Source organism: Canis lupus, chromosome 15 (assembly GCF_003254725.2).
Source record: "Canis lupus dingo isolate Sandy chromosome 15, ASM325472v2, whole genome shotgun sequence".
Classification (NCBI taxonomy): Eukaryota; Metazoa; Chordata; class Mammalia; order Carnivora; family Canidae; genus Canis; species Canis lupus.
In genome coordinates, this window is record NC_064257.1 from 3,013,009 (window position 1) to 3,030,604 (window position 17,596).

At 53.7% G+C, this 17,596-nt stretch overlaps 2 protein-coding genes across 15 annotated transcripts in view; one reads left to right on the top strand and one right to left on the bottom strand.

Moving 5' to 3' along the window:
* Positions 1-4,871: 4,871 nt before the first annotated feature.
* Positions 4,872-17,498, bottom strand: MFSD2A (major facilitator superfamily domain containing 2A). Of its 3 annotated transcripts, none has more exons than XM_025419789.3 (14): positions 17,314-17,498; positions 15,784-15,912; positions 14,143-14,267; positions 9,493-9,616; positions 9,282-9,360; positions 8,790-8,947; positions 8,272-8,362; positions 8,032-8,153; positions 7,728-7,811; positions 7,226-7,309; positions 7,016-7,128; positions 6,418-6,561; positions 6,147-6,323; positions 4,872-5,339 (listed from the first exon to the last, which is right to left on the bottom strand). In XM_025419789.3, the coding sequence occupies exons 1-14, from the start codon at positions 17,404-17,406 to the stop codon at positions 5,276-5,278; spliced, it is 1,587 nt and encodes a 528-aa protein (XP_025275574.1). In that variant the 5' UTR covers positions 17,407-17,498; the 3' UTR covers positions 4,872-5,275. The 3 variants fall into 3 exon arrangements, with proteins under 3 accessions (XP_025275574.1, XP_025275573.1, XP_035554912.1); XM_025419788.3 differs by having other exon boundaries at positions 15,784-15,915; positions 17,314-17,497; XM_035699019.2 differs by lacking the exons at positions 14,143-14,267; positions 15,784-15,912; positions 17,314-17,498 and adding an exon at positions 10,055-11,684.
* MYCL (MYCL proto-oncogene, bHLH transcription factor) overlaps positions 14,191-17,596 on the top strand; it is a 38,673-nt gene continuing 35,267 nt past the window's right edge. For 8 of the 12 annotated variants that reach the window (XM_049094333.1, XM_049094335.1, XM_049094334.1 and 5 more), the window contains exon 1: positions 15,911-16,076. The gene's annotated coding sequence lies outside the window, so the exon portion shown is untranslated. Of the gene's footprint in view, positions 14,330-14,996; positions 15,376-15,910; positions 16,077-17,596 lie in introns of those variants that run through there. The other 4 variants (XM_025419802.3, XM_025419803.3, XM_035699038.2 and 1 more) reach the window with 4 other exon arrangements.

Consider the following 17,596-nt stretch of genomic DNA (forward strand, 5'->3'; position numbering starts at 1 on the left):
ACAGGCAGAGGGAGAAGCAGGCTCCACACAGGGAGCCCGATGTGGGACTCAATCCTGGGTCTCCAGGATCACGCCCTGGGCCAAAGGCAGGAGCTAAACCGCTGAGCCACCCGGGCTGCCCCTTATTTCTTTTTCTTATCTAATTCCATCAGCTAATACCTCCAAATAAAGGTTATATAATGATATTGGAGAAAGTGTGTATTCTTGTTCTTGACTTAATGGAATTTCTAAGTGCTTTATTTATGTAAAAATGATACCAACAGGTAACAAATGAATTGTTCTGTCCCTCTAGCTTGCTCCTCCTCCCCTGCTCCCTGTGCTACTGAGTTGAGGTACCAGTTTTCTAAGTTAGAAATCTCGGCATCATTTTCATTTCCGTCTCCTCCTCTCCCTTCCTTTTTTCTCTCCTTCTCCCTCCTTCCTTCTCTCTATTATCCAGGCCAGCCAGCTGTCAAATCCATATTCTTTCCATTTGCACTGCCACTTACCCATCTGGTACTTTTCATTGCCTAGAAACATTAGAAGAGAGGTGCCTGGGTGGCTCAGTCAGTTGAGTGTTAGACTCTTGATTTCAGCTCAGATCGTGATCTCAGGGTCACTGGATCAGGCTCCGTGGTCGGCAGGAAGTCTGCTTCTCTTCTCCCTCTCCCTCTCCCTCTGTCCCTCCCCTGCGTGCACACATGCACACACATGCACACACATGCATGTGTTCTCTTTCTCTCAAGAGAAAGAAAGAAAGGAAGAAAGGAAAAAAGGAAAAAAGAAAGAAAGAGAAAGAAAAAGAAAATGAAGGGAGGGAGGGAGGGTAGGAAGGTAGTAAGGAAGGAGAAAGAAAGAAATGTTTTGAGAGCACCCACTATGTTGGTCACCCTGTTTCCACTTTCACTTTCTTCAGTATTTTCTCCACAAAGCAGATGATATGGTCTTTCTAAACTCTTGATCTATCATATGGCTTCCCTACTTAAAACTTGTCAATTGGCTTTTTGGCTTTTCTCAAAATAAAACTCAAACTTTTACTGTGGGCTACTACAGGGCCCTGGATGGTTTAGTTCCTGTAGACCTCTCCAAACTCACCTCATACCACCTGCCCGCTCATTCGCTACACTTTGTTCCTTTCAATATTCCAAATACATGAAGCTCTTTCCTATCCTGGAGTCTTTGCACTAGCTGATTCCTCTATCTACAGTATTTCCCCCCAAGCTCTTTGAATCTGCTAATTCTCCTCCTTTGTGATTCAAGTCAAAAGACATTTTTTTCAGAATATTATTTCCTGAGCACTCAATTTAAAATAGTTTCCACAGGGGTGCCTGGCTTAGTTGGTAGAGCATGTGACTCTGGATCTTGGGATTATAAATTCAAGCCCTATGTTGGGTACAGAGTTTATTTATTTATTTTAAAGATTTTATTTATTTATTCATGACAGACAGAGAGAGAGAGAGAGAGGCAGAGACACAGGCAGAGGGAGAAGCAGGCTCCACACAAGGAGTGGTTGAACGTCCCTGGGTGGCTCAGCGGTTGAGTGTGATCCCGGAGTCCTGGGATGGAGTCCCACATCGGGCTCCCTGCATGGAACCTGCTTCTCCCTCTGCTTGTGTCTCTGCCTCTCTCTCTGTGCCTCTCCTGAATAAATAAATACAATCTTTAAAAATAAATAAACGAAATAAAAATAAAATCTTTAGGGGCATCTGGGTAGCTCAGTCAGTTGAGTGTCTGCCTTCAACTCAGGTCATGATCCTGGAGTTCCAGGATGGAGCCCTTCTTCTCCCTCTGAGACTCCTCCCTTTCGTGCTCTCCCTCTCTCATTCTTCTCTCTCAAATAAATAAATAAATACAATCTTTAAAAAATGATAAATTAAAATCTTTTTAAAAAAATAGTCTCCACACCAATTCTCCACATTATCACCCTGCTTCTTTCATGGTGCTTATTACAATCCCAAACTATCTTATTTATTTGCCCATATATTTGTCGTTGGTCCTCACTGAGCATGTAAGTTCTATTTTATCCACCCCTCTATCCTCAGAGCCTAGCTAATACATGACATAGAGAAGGCCCAATACATGGGATCCCTGGGTGGCTCAGCGGTTTAGCACCTGCCTTTGGCCCAGGGCGCGATCCTGGAGACCTGGGATTGAATCCCACGTCGGGCTCCCGGTGCATGGAGCCTGCCTGCTTCTCCATCTGCCTGTGTCTCTGCCTCTGTCTCTCTCTCTCTGATGTGACTATCATAGATAAATAAAAATTAAAAAAAAAAAAGGCCCAATACAAATAAATATTTGTTTCCCAAGTGGATAGCCAACCTCCTAGAGTCAATGTCAATGACAGGTCGGGAGTTCCTTCTTTGCAACGTTGAAAGGTATTGCTCCCTTCTTCCAGCAGGTGGAGCCAAAGCCACACCTGTTCTTTAGCAGGAGTCCCGGTGGAGGGTGCGATTGGCGGCTGGGGACAGCAGGTCAGATTCAAGAGGGAGGCGGGGTTTTTGTAGTAATGCTGGATTCAAGCATAGAGGAGGTCAGGATGGCACTTCTCCCAAAGGAGGAATAGGTATGAGCTGCCCAGAAGGCACATGGAGTCACCAGCAACCCAAGGAGTTTCTGGGATCCCAGGTTGTATTCCTACCCATCCCACCCCCTACCATATCTTCCCCCCAGAAATAGGCAGGGGATCTTTGAGGAGAACAATTTTCTGTGAGTATGAAACTGAAGAGAGGGTGTTCCATTACAAATCCCCATTGTACAGTTGGGGGAAACTGAGGAGAGAGAAGCTTCATGGTGGGTCAGTGCCAGTTGGGAGTGGCTCACAAAGCCTTCTTGTTCTAGCTCATGTTTAAAAACTCTGCAGCATGAGCCCCACCCTATCCCAGCCCACTGTGCCTGGCCCTGGGCTCAGTATAGGAAACTACAGTGGAGGAAGCATGGCCTCTCAAGAGCTATCCCCAAAGAACACAGGGGCAGGAATGGCTTTAGAGAGGCATTCTGGAAACAAGGCACATTGGAGCAGTGTCTGCCAGATGGACCAGGGGCCAGAGGTATATTCCAGGGCTGGGCAGGTGACCTGTGGGAATAGGGAGATTGGCAGGGGTCTGAGACTTCCTCCTGAAGGTAATGGGGACTCATCGAAGGGTTTCTAAATAGGGCTACTTTGGTTATCTTGGAGAGTTTGCAGAGGAATGTCAGGAGATCAAATCAGAGATAGAGACCAGCAAGGATGCTGGTATGATCATCCGGTGAGAGACCTAGTAAGTGACTATAGGGATGGGAAAGAAGCAAGACTGAGTGGCTTAGGAAATTTAAAATTTTTATTTTTTAAAGACAGGATTGCATGGTTATTGGAGTAGAGGGAGGGGGAGGTAGGAGTGGGCCTCTGCAAACATTATCTGAGCTCCTGAGTATTCCAGCTACAAAGGCCAGCCCAGAGCCCAGGGCTCCTGCCCAGCCCAGGCAGCCTGACCCTGAGATGGCAGCTGTAAAGGCAACAGAACCTGGCTTGGTGGTGACAGACTACTGGTTCACATAATGGCCTAAAGTAGTGAGTAAGACCACCGGTCCTGTAGCCAGACAGCTCAGGTTCAAACATCAGCTCCTCCACTTACTGCCTGATGACCTTGGACAAGTTCCTTTTCTGTGCCTCAGTTTCTTTATCTGTGAAACAGGGATGATGATGTACTTACCTCATAGGGGAATTATGCCTAAACCGTGCCTGTTGGTGACACTTGATAAATTTATGAAAATACTTTGGTAGAACTTTAGAGCGAAAATGGAGCCCTATACCCAGAGTAAAAACCACGGCTGAATAGTCTATGCACTTCTCTTCTCTGCCCTCCATTTATCCAGCTGTAAAATAGGGAAGTTGGACCCATAGCCCCTGATCCTGCCAGCTTCGCTTTCCCAATATTTGGAGCTTGGCCTAAGTGTGTGAGACCCAGTAATGTGCCGGGGCAAGCTCCTACCAGCTTGTGAGAGCCAACTGTCAAATTTTCAGGAATTTGGCCCGAGTACAACCACTGGTAACTTGAAATTGGCTATAGTGGAAGCAATTACACCATGCAGATGGACAAGTGCTATACACAAAGGTCTTCCCCAGCAACCTCCTCCCCGCCAGCGCTGGGTTTTCACCAGCACACCAGTGGCAAGACTCCCTCCTCAGCCCACACCCACCCACCCAGCCAGGTACATTCTCAGCTTCCAACACCATCATTAACAGCTGTGGGCAAAGAATCACAGGTCTCTAGGACCTCACCCAGCCCCAGTCACATAGAGGATGTGCCAGCTCCACACGCTTGAGCATGCATGGGCCAGGAAACAGCACGCAGGCCTGGGCAGAGCGGCCGTCTGCCAGTCAGTGGGTCACTCAGATTCAGGGGAGCAGAAGGGTGGAGTGTCACAGACCTGGGGTGGGGATTCCAGTTCGGCAGCTCTTAGCCGTGCGACCTTAGCCAGGTCCCCCTCTACACTGGAGCTCGGTTTCCTCAACTTTAAAGTGGAATAGTCCTGGGGCGCCTGGGGTGGAGGGGAGGGGCTCAGTGGGTTGATCACCCAACTCATGATCTCAGCTCAGGTCTTGATCTCAGGGTCATGAGTTCAAGCCCTGTGCTAGGTGTGGAGCCTCCTTAAAAAAATAAGAAGAATTAAAAAAAAAAAAAAAAAAGTGGAGTAGTCCTGACAGACCAAGACGGTTTCAATGATTAAATTTGAACACTAGCAGAGGGAACTATAAAGCCTCCGCACTGTGCCTGATACAGATAGGTGTTTAGTAAATGTTAGCTGATGCTCTTATCACACCTCCAGACACACTCTTGCTCCCCAGGGCACCTGCCGCTTACTTTCCTGTCTTGGCACACAGGGTTCTCAGGGCAAAGACAGAAGCAAGCACCTCTGGTTTTCAGCTTTTATGAAAATTAATAACATTAATAGCTCACAGACACATACATACACACACATTGCTATGTACATGGTCATTAAGTTATTAATTAGTCTCTGTATAAAACGTTTCTACATTAGTGTTCTGGGCTAGGCCCCATCAGTCCTTGGCATATTCACAGTAGCAGCCCCTGGGCTTGGCCCCGTGGGCAGGCAGACATGAGGCAGGTGGCTGTATGAACAGCCCTCCCCATGGTAGGCACAGGAGGTATCCTGGGCCACTTACTCTCGAGTCTTTTGGCTCCCTTTCTGGCACCTGGAGACCAGCTAATCAGCAAACAGGCAAGCAGGCCCTGATTTCTCCTGTGGTCTGGTACCCAGGCCCTGTGGGTAGTGGCTTCGGGCAACACAGCAGGCCCTAGAGGATGCTGGCCAGCTCTGTAGAGTCTGTGTCAGAGCAGCCGGAGCTGCTGGCCTCTTCCCTGCAAGAACCAGAGGAGATGGGTTGGAAAAAGCATCCTTACCCCTCCCCTGTCCCCTGCTGCCTTGTTCCTCACAGGCCCCTGGCCCAACAGTCTTAGCCGGCTGTCAGGGGAGTCTAACCTATAGGATGTATTCAGTTTGCTCACTCCCTCTCTCACTCAGAAACTGCCAGTTGGTTTGTCTGCACCACAAGCCCCAAGACTATGCTTTGACCTGGGCTGGCTGATGGTCTGGCATGATTCACTTCACCATGCCTCCCGGTCTCCAGAAAGGCAGACTCAGGCCACACCTGAGGTCCTGCATGCCAAGAGAGCTGTGAAGAATACAAGCTCTGGAGTGACAATGCCAGGGCTCAAAGCCCAGTTCTCCTCCCTATCAGCTGGGCCAGTCACTCTTCTGGGCTAAGGCTCGATTTCTTTATCTGCAGAGTGGGAATCGTAGGACCCTCCTGACACCTCGGGTTGTGGAAGGACTGTAAGAGAACGTGAGTGCACATTCCCCAAAATGTAAATTCCATGAGGGCAGGGATTCTGTTGGTCTCACTGGAGCAGTGCCTGGCACATAGTAGGTTTCCAGTAAGTGTTTGTTGAATGAATAAATGTAAGACCACCCAGCACACTGCCTGGCATGCAGCTGAGTATCCGAGAGAGGTCAGCTGCCATTACCATGGATCAGCAGTGGGCAGGGGAGTGAGGAGGGGCCCTCGAGGGAAGGTGTGCAGGAGGTAAGCCAGGACTTGGCCCCAAGAGGCAGTAGTGGAGGGCTTAGGCTGGACGAAGCCCCCTCCTCTGTCTCCCCGCTCTCACCTCAGAGCCTGCAGGGCCTTCTTGTTCTGCCGCCGCTTCTCCTCGTCAATGGGGTACAGCTTGAAGAGCAGCAGGCCTAGCAGGATGAGGACTATGGGAGCTATGGTCACCAGCAACTTCAGGGTGAACTTGACACGTGCCGGCTGTGAGCAGCCACGGGTCTGGTACCCGGCGAAGCTGTGGGACCCAGTGGTCAGGGGAGTGGTGAGGGCAGGACACCCAGGGCTCGCCCCGCCCCGCGCTGCCCCAGGACCCCCCCCCCCCCACTCACTCAAGACTCAGGGTGGAGATGCCCAGTGAGACTCCGGAAGCAAACTTGGTGAAAAAGACATAGAAGGAGAAGAAGATGGGCTCAGTGCCGTGAGACTGGGGCTGCTTCAAGTGGAAGTCGTCAATGACATCAGGCAGCATGGACCTGCAGAGTGGTGGCAGCCATGAGGACCCCCCACCCCCACCCCGGGGCCCCCACTAGCCCGTGTGGCATCTCTGTGTCAGTTAGAAGAGGTAGCCCTCTGGGACTCTGTAGCCCCAGGGTGCACAGCTCTGTGAAGACACGGCAACTTCATGGTAATAAGAAGGCCGCTTCCTCCAAGGTAGAGCCCCACTCTAGGTTTGCAGCTTGGTGAACAGAGCACAGACCAGACTTAAGCCCCCCATGTCACACCTTGATTAATCAGGTCTTTTTGCACAGTTCACAACCTGTAGAACTGTATAGGAAAGACCTATCCTGCCCCCTACACGGACCCACAGAATGGTCTGCAGGAGAAGCCTGTGAATTCTGCTCCTTGCAGAATTCCCTGCAAGGAGCTTCAGAAGTAGGGAGGAGGCAGGGGGCTGGGGAACATAGCCAGGTGGGCCTGTATACTCACCAGGGTAGTAAGAAGGCCGCTGCTACACTGATGCCAGCTGCCACAGCTACCACATAGGTGACAATCAGGTTACTCTCCATGAAGGCCACCAAGATGAGAAATGGCACTGCTGACTAGTGGAAGGGGTGGGTACGGGAGATGAGTCAGCCTGGAGACGCCCACCAGCGACACGCAACCCAGCCGGGGCCGTACCCCTTCAGCCCCACTCACTGAGATCCCAACGTATACAGCCGTCTTCTTGCCAAATCGGGTTAGAAACCACTGCCAGATGGGAATGGTGAATGTGGCCGAGAGCTGTGGATACACAGTGGGGTGAGGGAACGGGATTAGTCATGAACCCCTGCTGCCCTTCCCAGGCACTCAAAGATACCCCTAGCCTTGCCTGAGAGCCGCCAGATGACACCATCTAGGCAGTGTCACCTTTGATGGCTCCCCAGGGGAGCTGAGAGCTAGTTCCAGTCGCTTCTCCTACTTTCTCTGAGCACGACCGAGCACAAAATCTCTAAGTTCCTGGCCTCCATGCCTTAGCTTTTGCTATGTTTCCTACTGGAATATCTTTCAGTCTTGCCTAAGCAATTGGAGGTCAGATCCAACCAGTGATTCTGAGACTCCTCCCTCCTCACCGTAGCCAGTCTGGGAAACATCCTCTGACTATCCAAAGAACCATCTGGAAGCCCAGGCTGCCTACCCACCCTCAGGGTCCCACACACACCATGATGGCCAGGAGCAGATTCTGGAATTCATTTCGGAAGCCCAAGGTGTAGGTGCAAAACAAGGCGAAGTTCCCCTCCACCAGCTGGGAGACGGGCAGGGTAGGGGGGAAGGAAATGCAAGGAAAGAGGTGATGTCAGTGCCCATGTTTCCCCATGCTCCTGGGACCTCTGCTCACCCCAACCCCGTTCCATCTGTCCCTCAGGCGTTGTCACATCCCGAGTCCATGTTTTAGCCCACCCCTCTTGTACCCGCCCTACTCTCAGGCTGAGCATGTCGGAGCCCCCCCCCCCCCCCCCACTCACCATAAAAGCCAGGGAGGTGAAGAGGAAGCCAGCAATAAGCTTGACGTATGGGCCATGGCTCATGACCAGCCGCAGGCCCCGAAAAAAGGACATCGGCTCAGCCTGCTGAGTCTCATAGGGTTCTAGAGGCCAGAGGGGACAGTGAGGAAGGAGCAGAGGCCCCTCTCAAAGCCTGAGGCCCAGGCAGAGGGAAAAGGCATGCGGTGCTAGGGCCTACACCGCTCCCCAGGGGCCCCTCACCTCTCTGCTCCCGCACACCCAGGGTTAGGATGACAGCACAGATGACATAGATGGAGGCAATGACCCCTGCTGCCAGCAGGTATGCGTTTTGCTACAAAGAGGATAAAGGTGACAGACAGTCAGCGTGATCTCATCCCAGCTCTCGGCAGTTCCACAGGCCAGTCCCTTCTGTGGAGCCTCACTGTCTCCACCCATGAAACGGGAGAATCATCCTGGGCCGGCTGCTGTTCCGACAGCAAAGTCCAGAGGAACAGAATGTTAAGAAGCCAGGCTGTGGAGTGTGAGAGGCCACCACTCAAATTCCCCCAAATCTGGGTTCTGTAAATAACTAGTTTTATGACCCTGGCCAAATTATTTAGACTTTCTATGCTACAGGTTCCTCATCTGGAAAGTGGGCGTATTAATAGTTTGTAGATCAACGGCCCAACATTAAATAAACATTTACAAGGTTGAGGATGATGACAAACCACCCCTCTGTGCGTCATCTCCCCAAATCCCCGCACAACCAAGGGCCTCACCGTTTCTTTGAGTGATGTGGTGCTCTGTGTGTGATTGGCACCTTCCATGGCCAGTGCAGAGTCACTGGGGTCCTGGAGGCAAGGCGTGTCTGCTTGGCCCACGATTTGCCCCTGGATCGCTGTGCCCAACACTGTGCCCAGCACCTCCACAGTCATCCCTGAACAGTAAAGAGGTCCTTTGGAGGGGCTTCGTGGCTTGTAGGCCTCCAGGGAGGAAGGTCAGGTGGACAGATACCCAGGTGTGGCCCCCGGTGATGGGAGCCACTCCAGGAGGGTAGGTACATGGTGGTGGTACATGGTGGGGCACCCAGCACCTTGGCCTAGACTTGGCCTGACCTCTGGCATCCCTGCGCCTCCCTGTTCTCACCAGAGTGATAAAGGGATCAAGTTATATTTGAGATGGCTTCAAACCCACTCCCAGCAAGGGAAGAAATGTGGCACGAAGGTCAGGGTCCCTGGCGGAGGGGCCAGCGGGACTGGAGGGAGACTTACGATATGCAGTAGCGGAATCCCGCTCACTCTGCTCTGTGCTGATGAACATCGTGAGAGCTGAGTAGGGAACGTGGAAACACTGGCATGGAAGAGAGGCCGTCAGCCAGTCAGATGATGGACAAGCCCATGTGGCTTCCTGCACCAACCCTACAGGCCCTGGGACCACCCTCATGCCTCCCCACTGGCACCCAGGGGAGGGGCCCACACTCACCGTGACCAGCGTTTCAAACAGGCAGTAGAAAAGCAGGTACCACAGGGCCTGGCCCCGTGGGAAATCAGGCACGAACCAGATGAGGAAGTAAGCAATGATGGCCAGGGGTGTGGAGAAGATGATCCTGGGGAAAGGGAGGGTCTGAGTGGGGGCTGGAGGCCAAACCCCAGGATCTGGGGTTAGCCTGGACTGCTCTGTATTCCCACAGGGTGCCTGCCGAGGAAGGAGATTCCTCCCCCCACCCTCCACTCCAATACACCCACCCCAGGGTCTCTGGGTGGAGGCTGATGGCCAAGCCTGGAGCCCAGACAGCAACAGGGCCCCTGGACCGAAATCCTGAGCATGGAGCATGAGGTCAGACACTGAGTCTTGCCTACGTCTGCCTCCATGGAGAGGGCTCCATGGGCGGGAGCTTCCTATGGGCTGGGGGACTGGAGGATGACAGCTAAACCTCAGGTGGCAGGGCAGGGAGGCAGGAAGCAGGAGCAACCCCAACACTGGTATTCTTATATGTGTGTGCGCGCGCACGCGTGCGCACACACACACACACACACACACATACCGTGGCACACACATGGGTAGCAGAGGCCAACTCCAGGTGAAGGACCAGGCCTAATGAAATCACATAAGGGAGGGGGAATGTCTGCCTTCCCACTGGTGCATCTCACACCATTGCAAATGTGGTTAGACATCAGGATGGACTGACTTCAGGTCATCAGCATAGAAAGGCAGCAGAGAGCAGTCGCTAAAAGAAAGGCCTTCGGAGCCATAGTTCAGGAATCCAATTCTGGCTCTACCAATAACTATAGATAACTTGGTCTTGAGCAAGTTATTTAACTTCTCTGAGGCTCATTTTCTCATCTGTAAATAGAGAATAGTAGGGGGACACCTGGGTGGCTCCGTGGTTGAGCGTCTGCCTTTGGCTCAGGGCTTGGTCCCAGTGTCCTGGGATCAAGTCCTGCATCAGGCTTCCCTCAGGGAGCCTGTTTCTCCTTCTGCCCTTGTCTCTGCCTCTCTCTGTGTGTCTCTCATGAATAAATAAATACAACTTAAAAAGGGGGGGGGGTAATAGTAGGGGTGCCTGGGTGGCTCAGTCGCCTAGGTATCTGTCTTCAGCTCAGGTCATGATCGGTCCTGGGATCAAGCCCTACATTGGGCTCCCTGCTCAATGGGGAGCCGGCTTCTCCCTCTGTGCTCTCCCTCTCCCTTTCTCTTTCTCCCAAATAAATAAATAAGATTCTTAAAACAGAGTGAGAGAATAGTAATAGCACCTAATTATATTCAATATGTACTCAAGAAATATTCAAGTGCTGGCTATGTGCTAAGCACTATTCTTAACGATATTCTTATGACTCAGGATGGATCAGTGAATGAAACAGAAGTTATCGCTCCAGTGGAACTCATATTCTAGTTGGCAAATGAAAAATAGACATAACTAAAAAGTTATCTATAAATGGTTCAGCCTTAAAAAGGAATGAAAGGCTGACACATTTTACAACACAGATGAACCTTGAGGCATTACGCTAAGTGAAATAAGCCAGTCATGGAGGGACCAGTATTACATGATCCCACCTACAGGATACCTACATCAGTTGAATTCAGAAACCGAGAGTAGAATGGTGGTTTCCAGGCACTGTGCGGAAGGAGGTGTGGGGAGGTATTTTTTCCGGGTACAGAGTTTCAGTTTGGGAAGATGAAGAAGGTGTGGAGATGGATGGTGGTGATGGCTGCACAACAATGAGAATATACTCAATGACTCTAAATAGTAAGTTAAAAATGATCGGGGCGCCTGGGTGGCTCAGTCGGTTAAGTGTCTGCCTTTGGCTCAGGTCACGATCTCTGTCCATACTGGGATGAAGCCCTGCGTTGGTCTCCCTCTCTCTCTACCTCTCACTTGCCTCACTCGTACTCTCTCTCACACACACACATAAATAAAAATAAAATCTTAAAAAAAAAATGGTTACAAAAAATGGCAGGGTGCCTGGGTGGCTCAGTTGGTTAAGTGGCCGATTCTTGATTTCGGTTCAGGTGATGATCTTAGGATCCTGGGATGGAGCCCCTGCAACAGGCTCTGTGCTCAGCCTCTCCCTCTGTCCCTCCCCCGCACTCTCTCTCAAATAAACAAATGCATCTTTTAAAAAAAAAATGGTTGAAATGGCAAAATTTATGTTATGTATATTTTACCACAATTTTTTTTAAAGTTCTTTAACACATTAGAAGGTGATTAAGGGCTACAAAGAAAAGAAAGCAGGCTCAAGGGGATTAGGAGTATGAGGCTACAATTGATAACAGGGTAGACGGGGGAGCTCTGAGGAGCCGACATCTGTGCCAAGACTTGACTGAGAGGAGACAGTTGGCCTTGCAGTTGTCTGAGGCCGAAGTGTGCCGTGCAAGAAGAGTCAGCACAGAGGTGCTCAGGCAGGTCTGAGGAGTAGCAGGGAGGCCACTGGGGCTGGAGTGGAGTGAGCATAGGAGATGGGATTAGGGCCCGGGGTTGGAGGACACAGGGTACCCGGTCATGGAAGGCCTTACCAGCCGCTGGAAGGACTCTGGTTCTATTTCCTAGAGTGGAAGTACTTTTGAGTTGATATTAAAGTGTAGAACAGTGCTTGGGACACAGTAAGTACTTGCTGTGATGATCGCGCCAGGAAAGCTCAGCAGGAGAGCACAGGTCCACAGCCAGGGAATCAGACCTCAGGCCCAGCCCTGCGCCATCCCCACTTGCCTGCCCACGGGAGCCTGGGGACACCCTGCCTCTCGCCAGGTGGCTTTGGGAACTCCAGGGAAAGTGTCTGTCAAAGTCTTCCTGGTCTGAAGCGTAGATTTAAATGCTCGCTGGGGGCAGAGGCTGCTCTGAGGCCTGGAAGGAAAGCGGGCCATGGGGGCTGATAAACCCTGAGAGGCCCAGCCTCTTCCTATGCTCAAAGAAGGTGCCGGGTCCCAGGCCTGAGGGACCTAGGCCCTTATTGTGGCATGCGCAGGCAGAGGCCCCACACCCTACACGGCAGCCCCTCCATCCACGGGAGACCCAGCGTGCACTCAGACACCGGGGTGGAGGTACCAGTCAGGAGGTACCAGTGGGACTTACCACCCAGACAGGTGAAGACATGCACACAGACATTGTTGCAAAGTCCAAAACTAGCCTGGAGGGCCCCCAGCAGCTGCACCAAGCTGGCTGCCACACCTGCCTAGCGTGAGGCCCTCAGACCCTACTTTCCACAGCGAGGGCCTCCTCCGCTCTCCCTCCCCGCCCTCCTCCTCCCTCTTGACTCCACGTGTCTCCTCAGAGAACAAGGGCTCCTTCCGTCAGCCTTCGTCACTCCTTCTCTCCTCTGGGCTGAGAAACTGAATGTGACTGGAAGTAACCCAGCGGCTGCCGCCACCGCAAGGGGCTGTCTAGGGTAGCCGCCTCCCATTGGCTGGGCCTCATGAGGAGATGTGGCAGCCTGGCCCCACCTCCCACCGGCTGCCAGGGCCTCAGGCCCTGGCCAGAGACTTGCCGCTGGCTCCTACCTGGGCAGCCTGGCCAGGTAAGGCAGGCTTCCCTGCCTTCCTGTCACCGCACCCCCCATGCCCCGCCTGCCACCTTCCCACTGCCCCCCCCTGCAGTGAAGCCTGGATCAAAGGCCCCACTTTGGGCCTTAGCCAGAAGCTGGCGGGATTGTGGTGGGAGGGGGGCCTCGTGGGAAAGGAAGTTGTGGGGGTAGAGGGGGGCTGTGGGAAGAGCTTTGAAGGCCGGAGACCAGGTATGGGCACCCCTGGGGCAGGAAGGCGCCCACTTGAGCCTGGATGGGCTGGAGATGAAAGGGGCATGTCCACCCCCTCCCCCCAGCAGGCAGGATGTCCTGGAGGGAACCAGAGCTCCAGCCTGTCAGCCTGCCCCTGTGTCTCCCTCGGCTGTCTCTTCTGTGGTGCGACCTCCCCCCACCTTGCCCTATAGCCTGAGGCTGCAGAGGGAGCGTAGGCTCCGCATCAAGGGAAAGGGTAGTTTACATCATCCGATGGGCCAGAGGTTATGGTCTGCTGTCCCATTCTGGGCATTGCCCTCCGCCCCTGCCCTACCGGGAGCCACTCTGAAACAGCGTCCGATTACATACTACTTACTACATGCCAAGCACTGTTCTAAGTCCTTTACGTGTCAAAAAAAAAATGTAATCCTCACCTTAAACCCATGTGATAGGCATAATTATTAGCTCCATTTCGCAGATGAAGAAACTTGAGGCTCAGAGATGTTAAGTGACTTGCCCAAGGTTGCACAGCTGCGGCTGGTGAGACTGAGGCAGGCTGGCTGCAGAGGGCAACCCCTCCACCACTATGCAGCACTGTCTCTGCCACCATGGGAAATGACTGAATGGGAGAAGTTAGAATGCCAGCTTCACCGAAGGGAACGGACCTCGGGGAGCAATGGGGCCTGGTGGAGGGGAGGCTGCTCGGGTGAGTGGTTTGGCCAGCCTGGGAATGAATTGGCAGGGCATCCCAGTGCCCGGGCCTGGGGCAACTGAGGCCTCAGCCAGGGTTTCAACACTGGTTTTTGCATCATTTCTTCTCCTCACCCCCCAGTCTGTGACAAGCCAGATGGAAGAATCGAGAATTAGTAGACGTGCTGGAAGCCCTGCCTTCTGCCACCTGGAAGGCGTCTCTTCTACTCACCAGGGCATGAGGCGGCCCAGGCGGGTCCAGGAAGATTTGCTAATGCAGAAGCCCACCAGGGGGTCTGTGAAGGCATCCCACGCTCGGCCCACAAATAGGATGATGGAGGCAAAGAAAGGTTCCACCTGGAATGGGGAACAGGTACAAGATGACCCCTTCATCCTTCTACTCATCTCAACCCTCAAAGGTAGGCAAAAGCAGGGGGGCCCCCTCCCCGTCTCAGCCAGGCCCTTGGGCCTCTGTGCTGCTCTCACCCAGGCCTTAAGCATCCTCACTTGCCTGTTAATAGCGATAATAACAGTTCTCTGATAGCAGTCAGTAGCACTGTGTGCCTCAGAAGTTTTCCCAGATCTGCTCCCATATGTCCTCCCTTCCACTGCCCTTGAAAACACTCCCACCCATTCGAATGAATCCAGAATCCTTTCCATGCTTCGCTCTCACAGCCCCAAGCTCCAGCCACCTGCTGTCAGAATGGGCATATGCTGGGTGACCACAGTGGGCCTCAATTTCCCCATCTGTACAATGGGAGTTAGGATCTCTAGCTTATAGGACTGGAGTTCAAATCCCTGTCTTACGGGTTAAGGTCTGTCTTGGCTGTGCAAAGAGGAATCTTTAGATGCTTTTAAAAAGTGGCCGGTCACTATCCACTCAAACTTTTAGGCCCAAAGAGACAGCTTCTCCAAAGGAGAACACTCTTCCTTATATCCATCACAGCTCTTACTGCTTTTGCCCCAGGAAGTCAGGAAGCTAGCGGCCTCCCCACACCGTAGCTTCCCCATCTGACTTTCCCTACCCTCCCACTCCTGACAACAGCTCTACACTTTGCAGCTTCCTCGTGTTTGTACCCCACTTAGGACCCCAGCCCGTGGGATCTGCTCAAAAACAAGCTGCTTGAATGAGGCTACTTGCCCTTGCTGCGGCTCAGCGGTCCCCACCTGGAAATGGATACAACTAAGGTGCTTTGCTTGCAGAGTCAGATGCTACACAGAAAAGCCAGCCAGTGCGGCGTGCGGCCCTAAGATCCACCGCTGGGGAGCTTCCCTCTCTCCCATCCAAGCAAGATGAATTCTCAGGATGCTATACTCCTGGCCAAAGCTTCTCAAAACACAGAGGAGCCCTGCTTCACCCTAAGTACCTCTCCCAGTCAAAGACCCTGTGTACTGTGCACCTTGCCTGAGCCCAGCCCTGGGGGGCCCCTCTGCCCCCTGCTATGCTTCTGCTTCTTAGGTGAAGGTGAGTTAAGCCTGGTGACATCTAGCAACCCCTGAGTTGGGCCATCTGACTGTTGTCCAAATGGAGACATGGTGTACCATGGTGTACCAGTCTCTTCTTAGAACAGTGTCACCAGCAGGCTCCATTCTCCCTCACGCCACCACCTACCCCTCCAGGCTCTGTTGCTCCTGCCAGGCAAGGAGAAGTTGCCTGACCTCACCACCTAAGATTCCTGGGGCAGACAGATTTCTCTGCTGGATACTTTCCAAAGCCTTCTTATTTCTCACCCACTGCTGACTCTGAGAGGCAGCAAAGTAAGGGTTCCAGTCCCATTTCACAGATGAGGAAAACTGAATGAACCTACCCCAAGTCCCTAGTCCTTCCCACCTCAGGATGGTGGAGGAGCCCTGGCAGGCTCAGCCAACTTACCTGAGCCACATCCAACAGGTAGATCTGCAGGAAGAACCCCAGGGCACAGCCCGTCACCTGGTAGGGGGCTCCTCCAACTGCATAGCAAAGCTTGTTACAAATGGACAACTGTTGTTTCTTCTTCGGTTCCTTCTGGGAAGAAGAGGAAAGGATGAAAAAAGACCCAAGATCCTGGCTTCCAACCTAGAATGTTCTAAAGGCGGGACCATCCCTCCAGCCAACTCTGCCAGGAGGAACAAGACTGCCTTGCCCTGTTCCCACCCAGAGATCTCACTTCCCACAAGAAAAGAAAGGTATTCTCTGTCTTAGGAAACTTCCATACTGAGGAAGTTGCCCCTAAGCCACCCCACTCCCAGATTCTGAGTTAATTTAGCAGCCCGCCATCCCTAAAAGACTCCCCCAGGGTCTCAGCCATGCTCCTGTCAAGTTGCAGGGGGGAGCATGCGCCAGCAGTGGACTCGTCCCCACCCAGCACCAACCGCCACAACCTGAAAATCCTCTTGCCAAGAGCCGCCTAAGCCCAGCCCTTGCTCCCGCCCTAGTTCAGAGGCCGAGACCCACCTGCCTACTGGGTGAGGACTCTAGAGAGCTGTAGGGGCCCAGCCCAGCTGGCTGCGGGCACAGCTGTTCCTTCATCTGTCCCTGAGCCACCGTGGCCCCTGTAGACAGCCAGAGCTTCAGGCAAACCCAGGAGCTGTCCTACCCTCCCTCTTGCTGTCTGTCCCCCATCTCCAGCTCCTAGGGAACCTTGGAGAGGGGAGGAGCGGCCTCTGGGTGCCGGTCCCTATCTGGGTGGGGCACTAGGAAGACTGAGGTTGCCCAGGGAAAGTGGAGATTACTCAGATGAGGTAGGAGCCTAACTGCTCACCCTGGCTCTTTGCAAGGATCAGTTAATAAAACCAAAAGGAAAAGGCAGTTCTCTCCTGCCTGAGACCCACACCCCCTGGAGCCGCCAGGCTTCGTGTGGTCCTTCATGAGTTCCAAGGGAGCTGGGGACGGGGTCTAAGGTCAGGAGGCACAAAGTACCCGCGCAAGCGCCAACACCCACACTCCCACCTCGGAATGCCTCGGAAGTGGCTCCGGTTCTTATGAATGAACTTGAGCGGCGCTCACGGCTCACCGCAGAGCCGAGCCGCGAGCGTGGGCCTGTGGGGGTGGGGAGCAGGGGCTGCGAGTTGGGGAACTAACGGGATTTCCCCGGGGCTCGGAGGTCTTTCTGGCTTCCAGGGCAGCAAACCTAAGCCACTCATCACGGAAGAACGCAAAAACGATTCAAAGAGCCAGACACCACGTGAAGCTTCTGGCTGGGCCGCCCGGCGGAGGGGCGGGGTAGGGGGTGCGCAAAAGGGGGCGCGGGGCCCCCAAACCTCCATCAGCATCAGCCCCCGTCCCCAGGACACCGCCCCCCACCCCGCCCGCCCCGGGCGTCCCGGAACCGAGCCTGTACCCCAGACGTCCCCGCCTCGGCTCGCCCTCACCCCCAGCCCTCCGCCCGGGGCCGGGGGGGCCGGGGGGGCCGGGGGGGCTCACCTTGACCTGCGCCGGCCGTTCGGCGGCTGGGAGGATGCCGGTGGGCAGCAGCCCCGCCGCGGAGCCGCTCTCGGCGCCCTCTCCCTTGGCCATGACCCGCGGGCCCCGCCGCCCGGGACCGGGACCGGGACCGGGACGCCGGGTCGCTCCTCCGCTCCGCCGGCCTCCGCGCCGCCCGGGCTCCCGTCGTGGCCGCCGCTCGGCCGCGCGCTGCTACCCCGGCGGGCGGGCGAGGCGCACGCTCCCCGGCGCGCCCCTCGCGCCTCTTAAAGGCTCGCCCGGG

Excerpts from the sequence above, each read along its gene's own strand:
- MFSD2A (XM_025419788.3), bottom strand. The coding sequence starts at position 17,406 with ATGGCCAAGGGAGAGGGCGCCGAGAGCGGCTCCGCGGCGGGGCTGCTG. Across the intron at positions 7,812-8,031 it reads TCACCTCCCTGGCTTTTATG|CTGGTGGAGGGGAACTTCGC; the intron begins GTGAGTGGGGGG and ends CCCGTCTCCCAG. Across the intron at positions 5,340-6,146 it reads AAGGCCCTGCAGGCTCTGAG|GGAAGAGGCCAGCAGCTCCG; the intron begins GTGAGAGCGGGG and ends TGGTTCTTGCAG.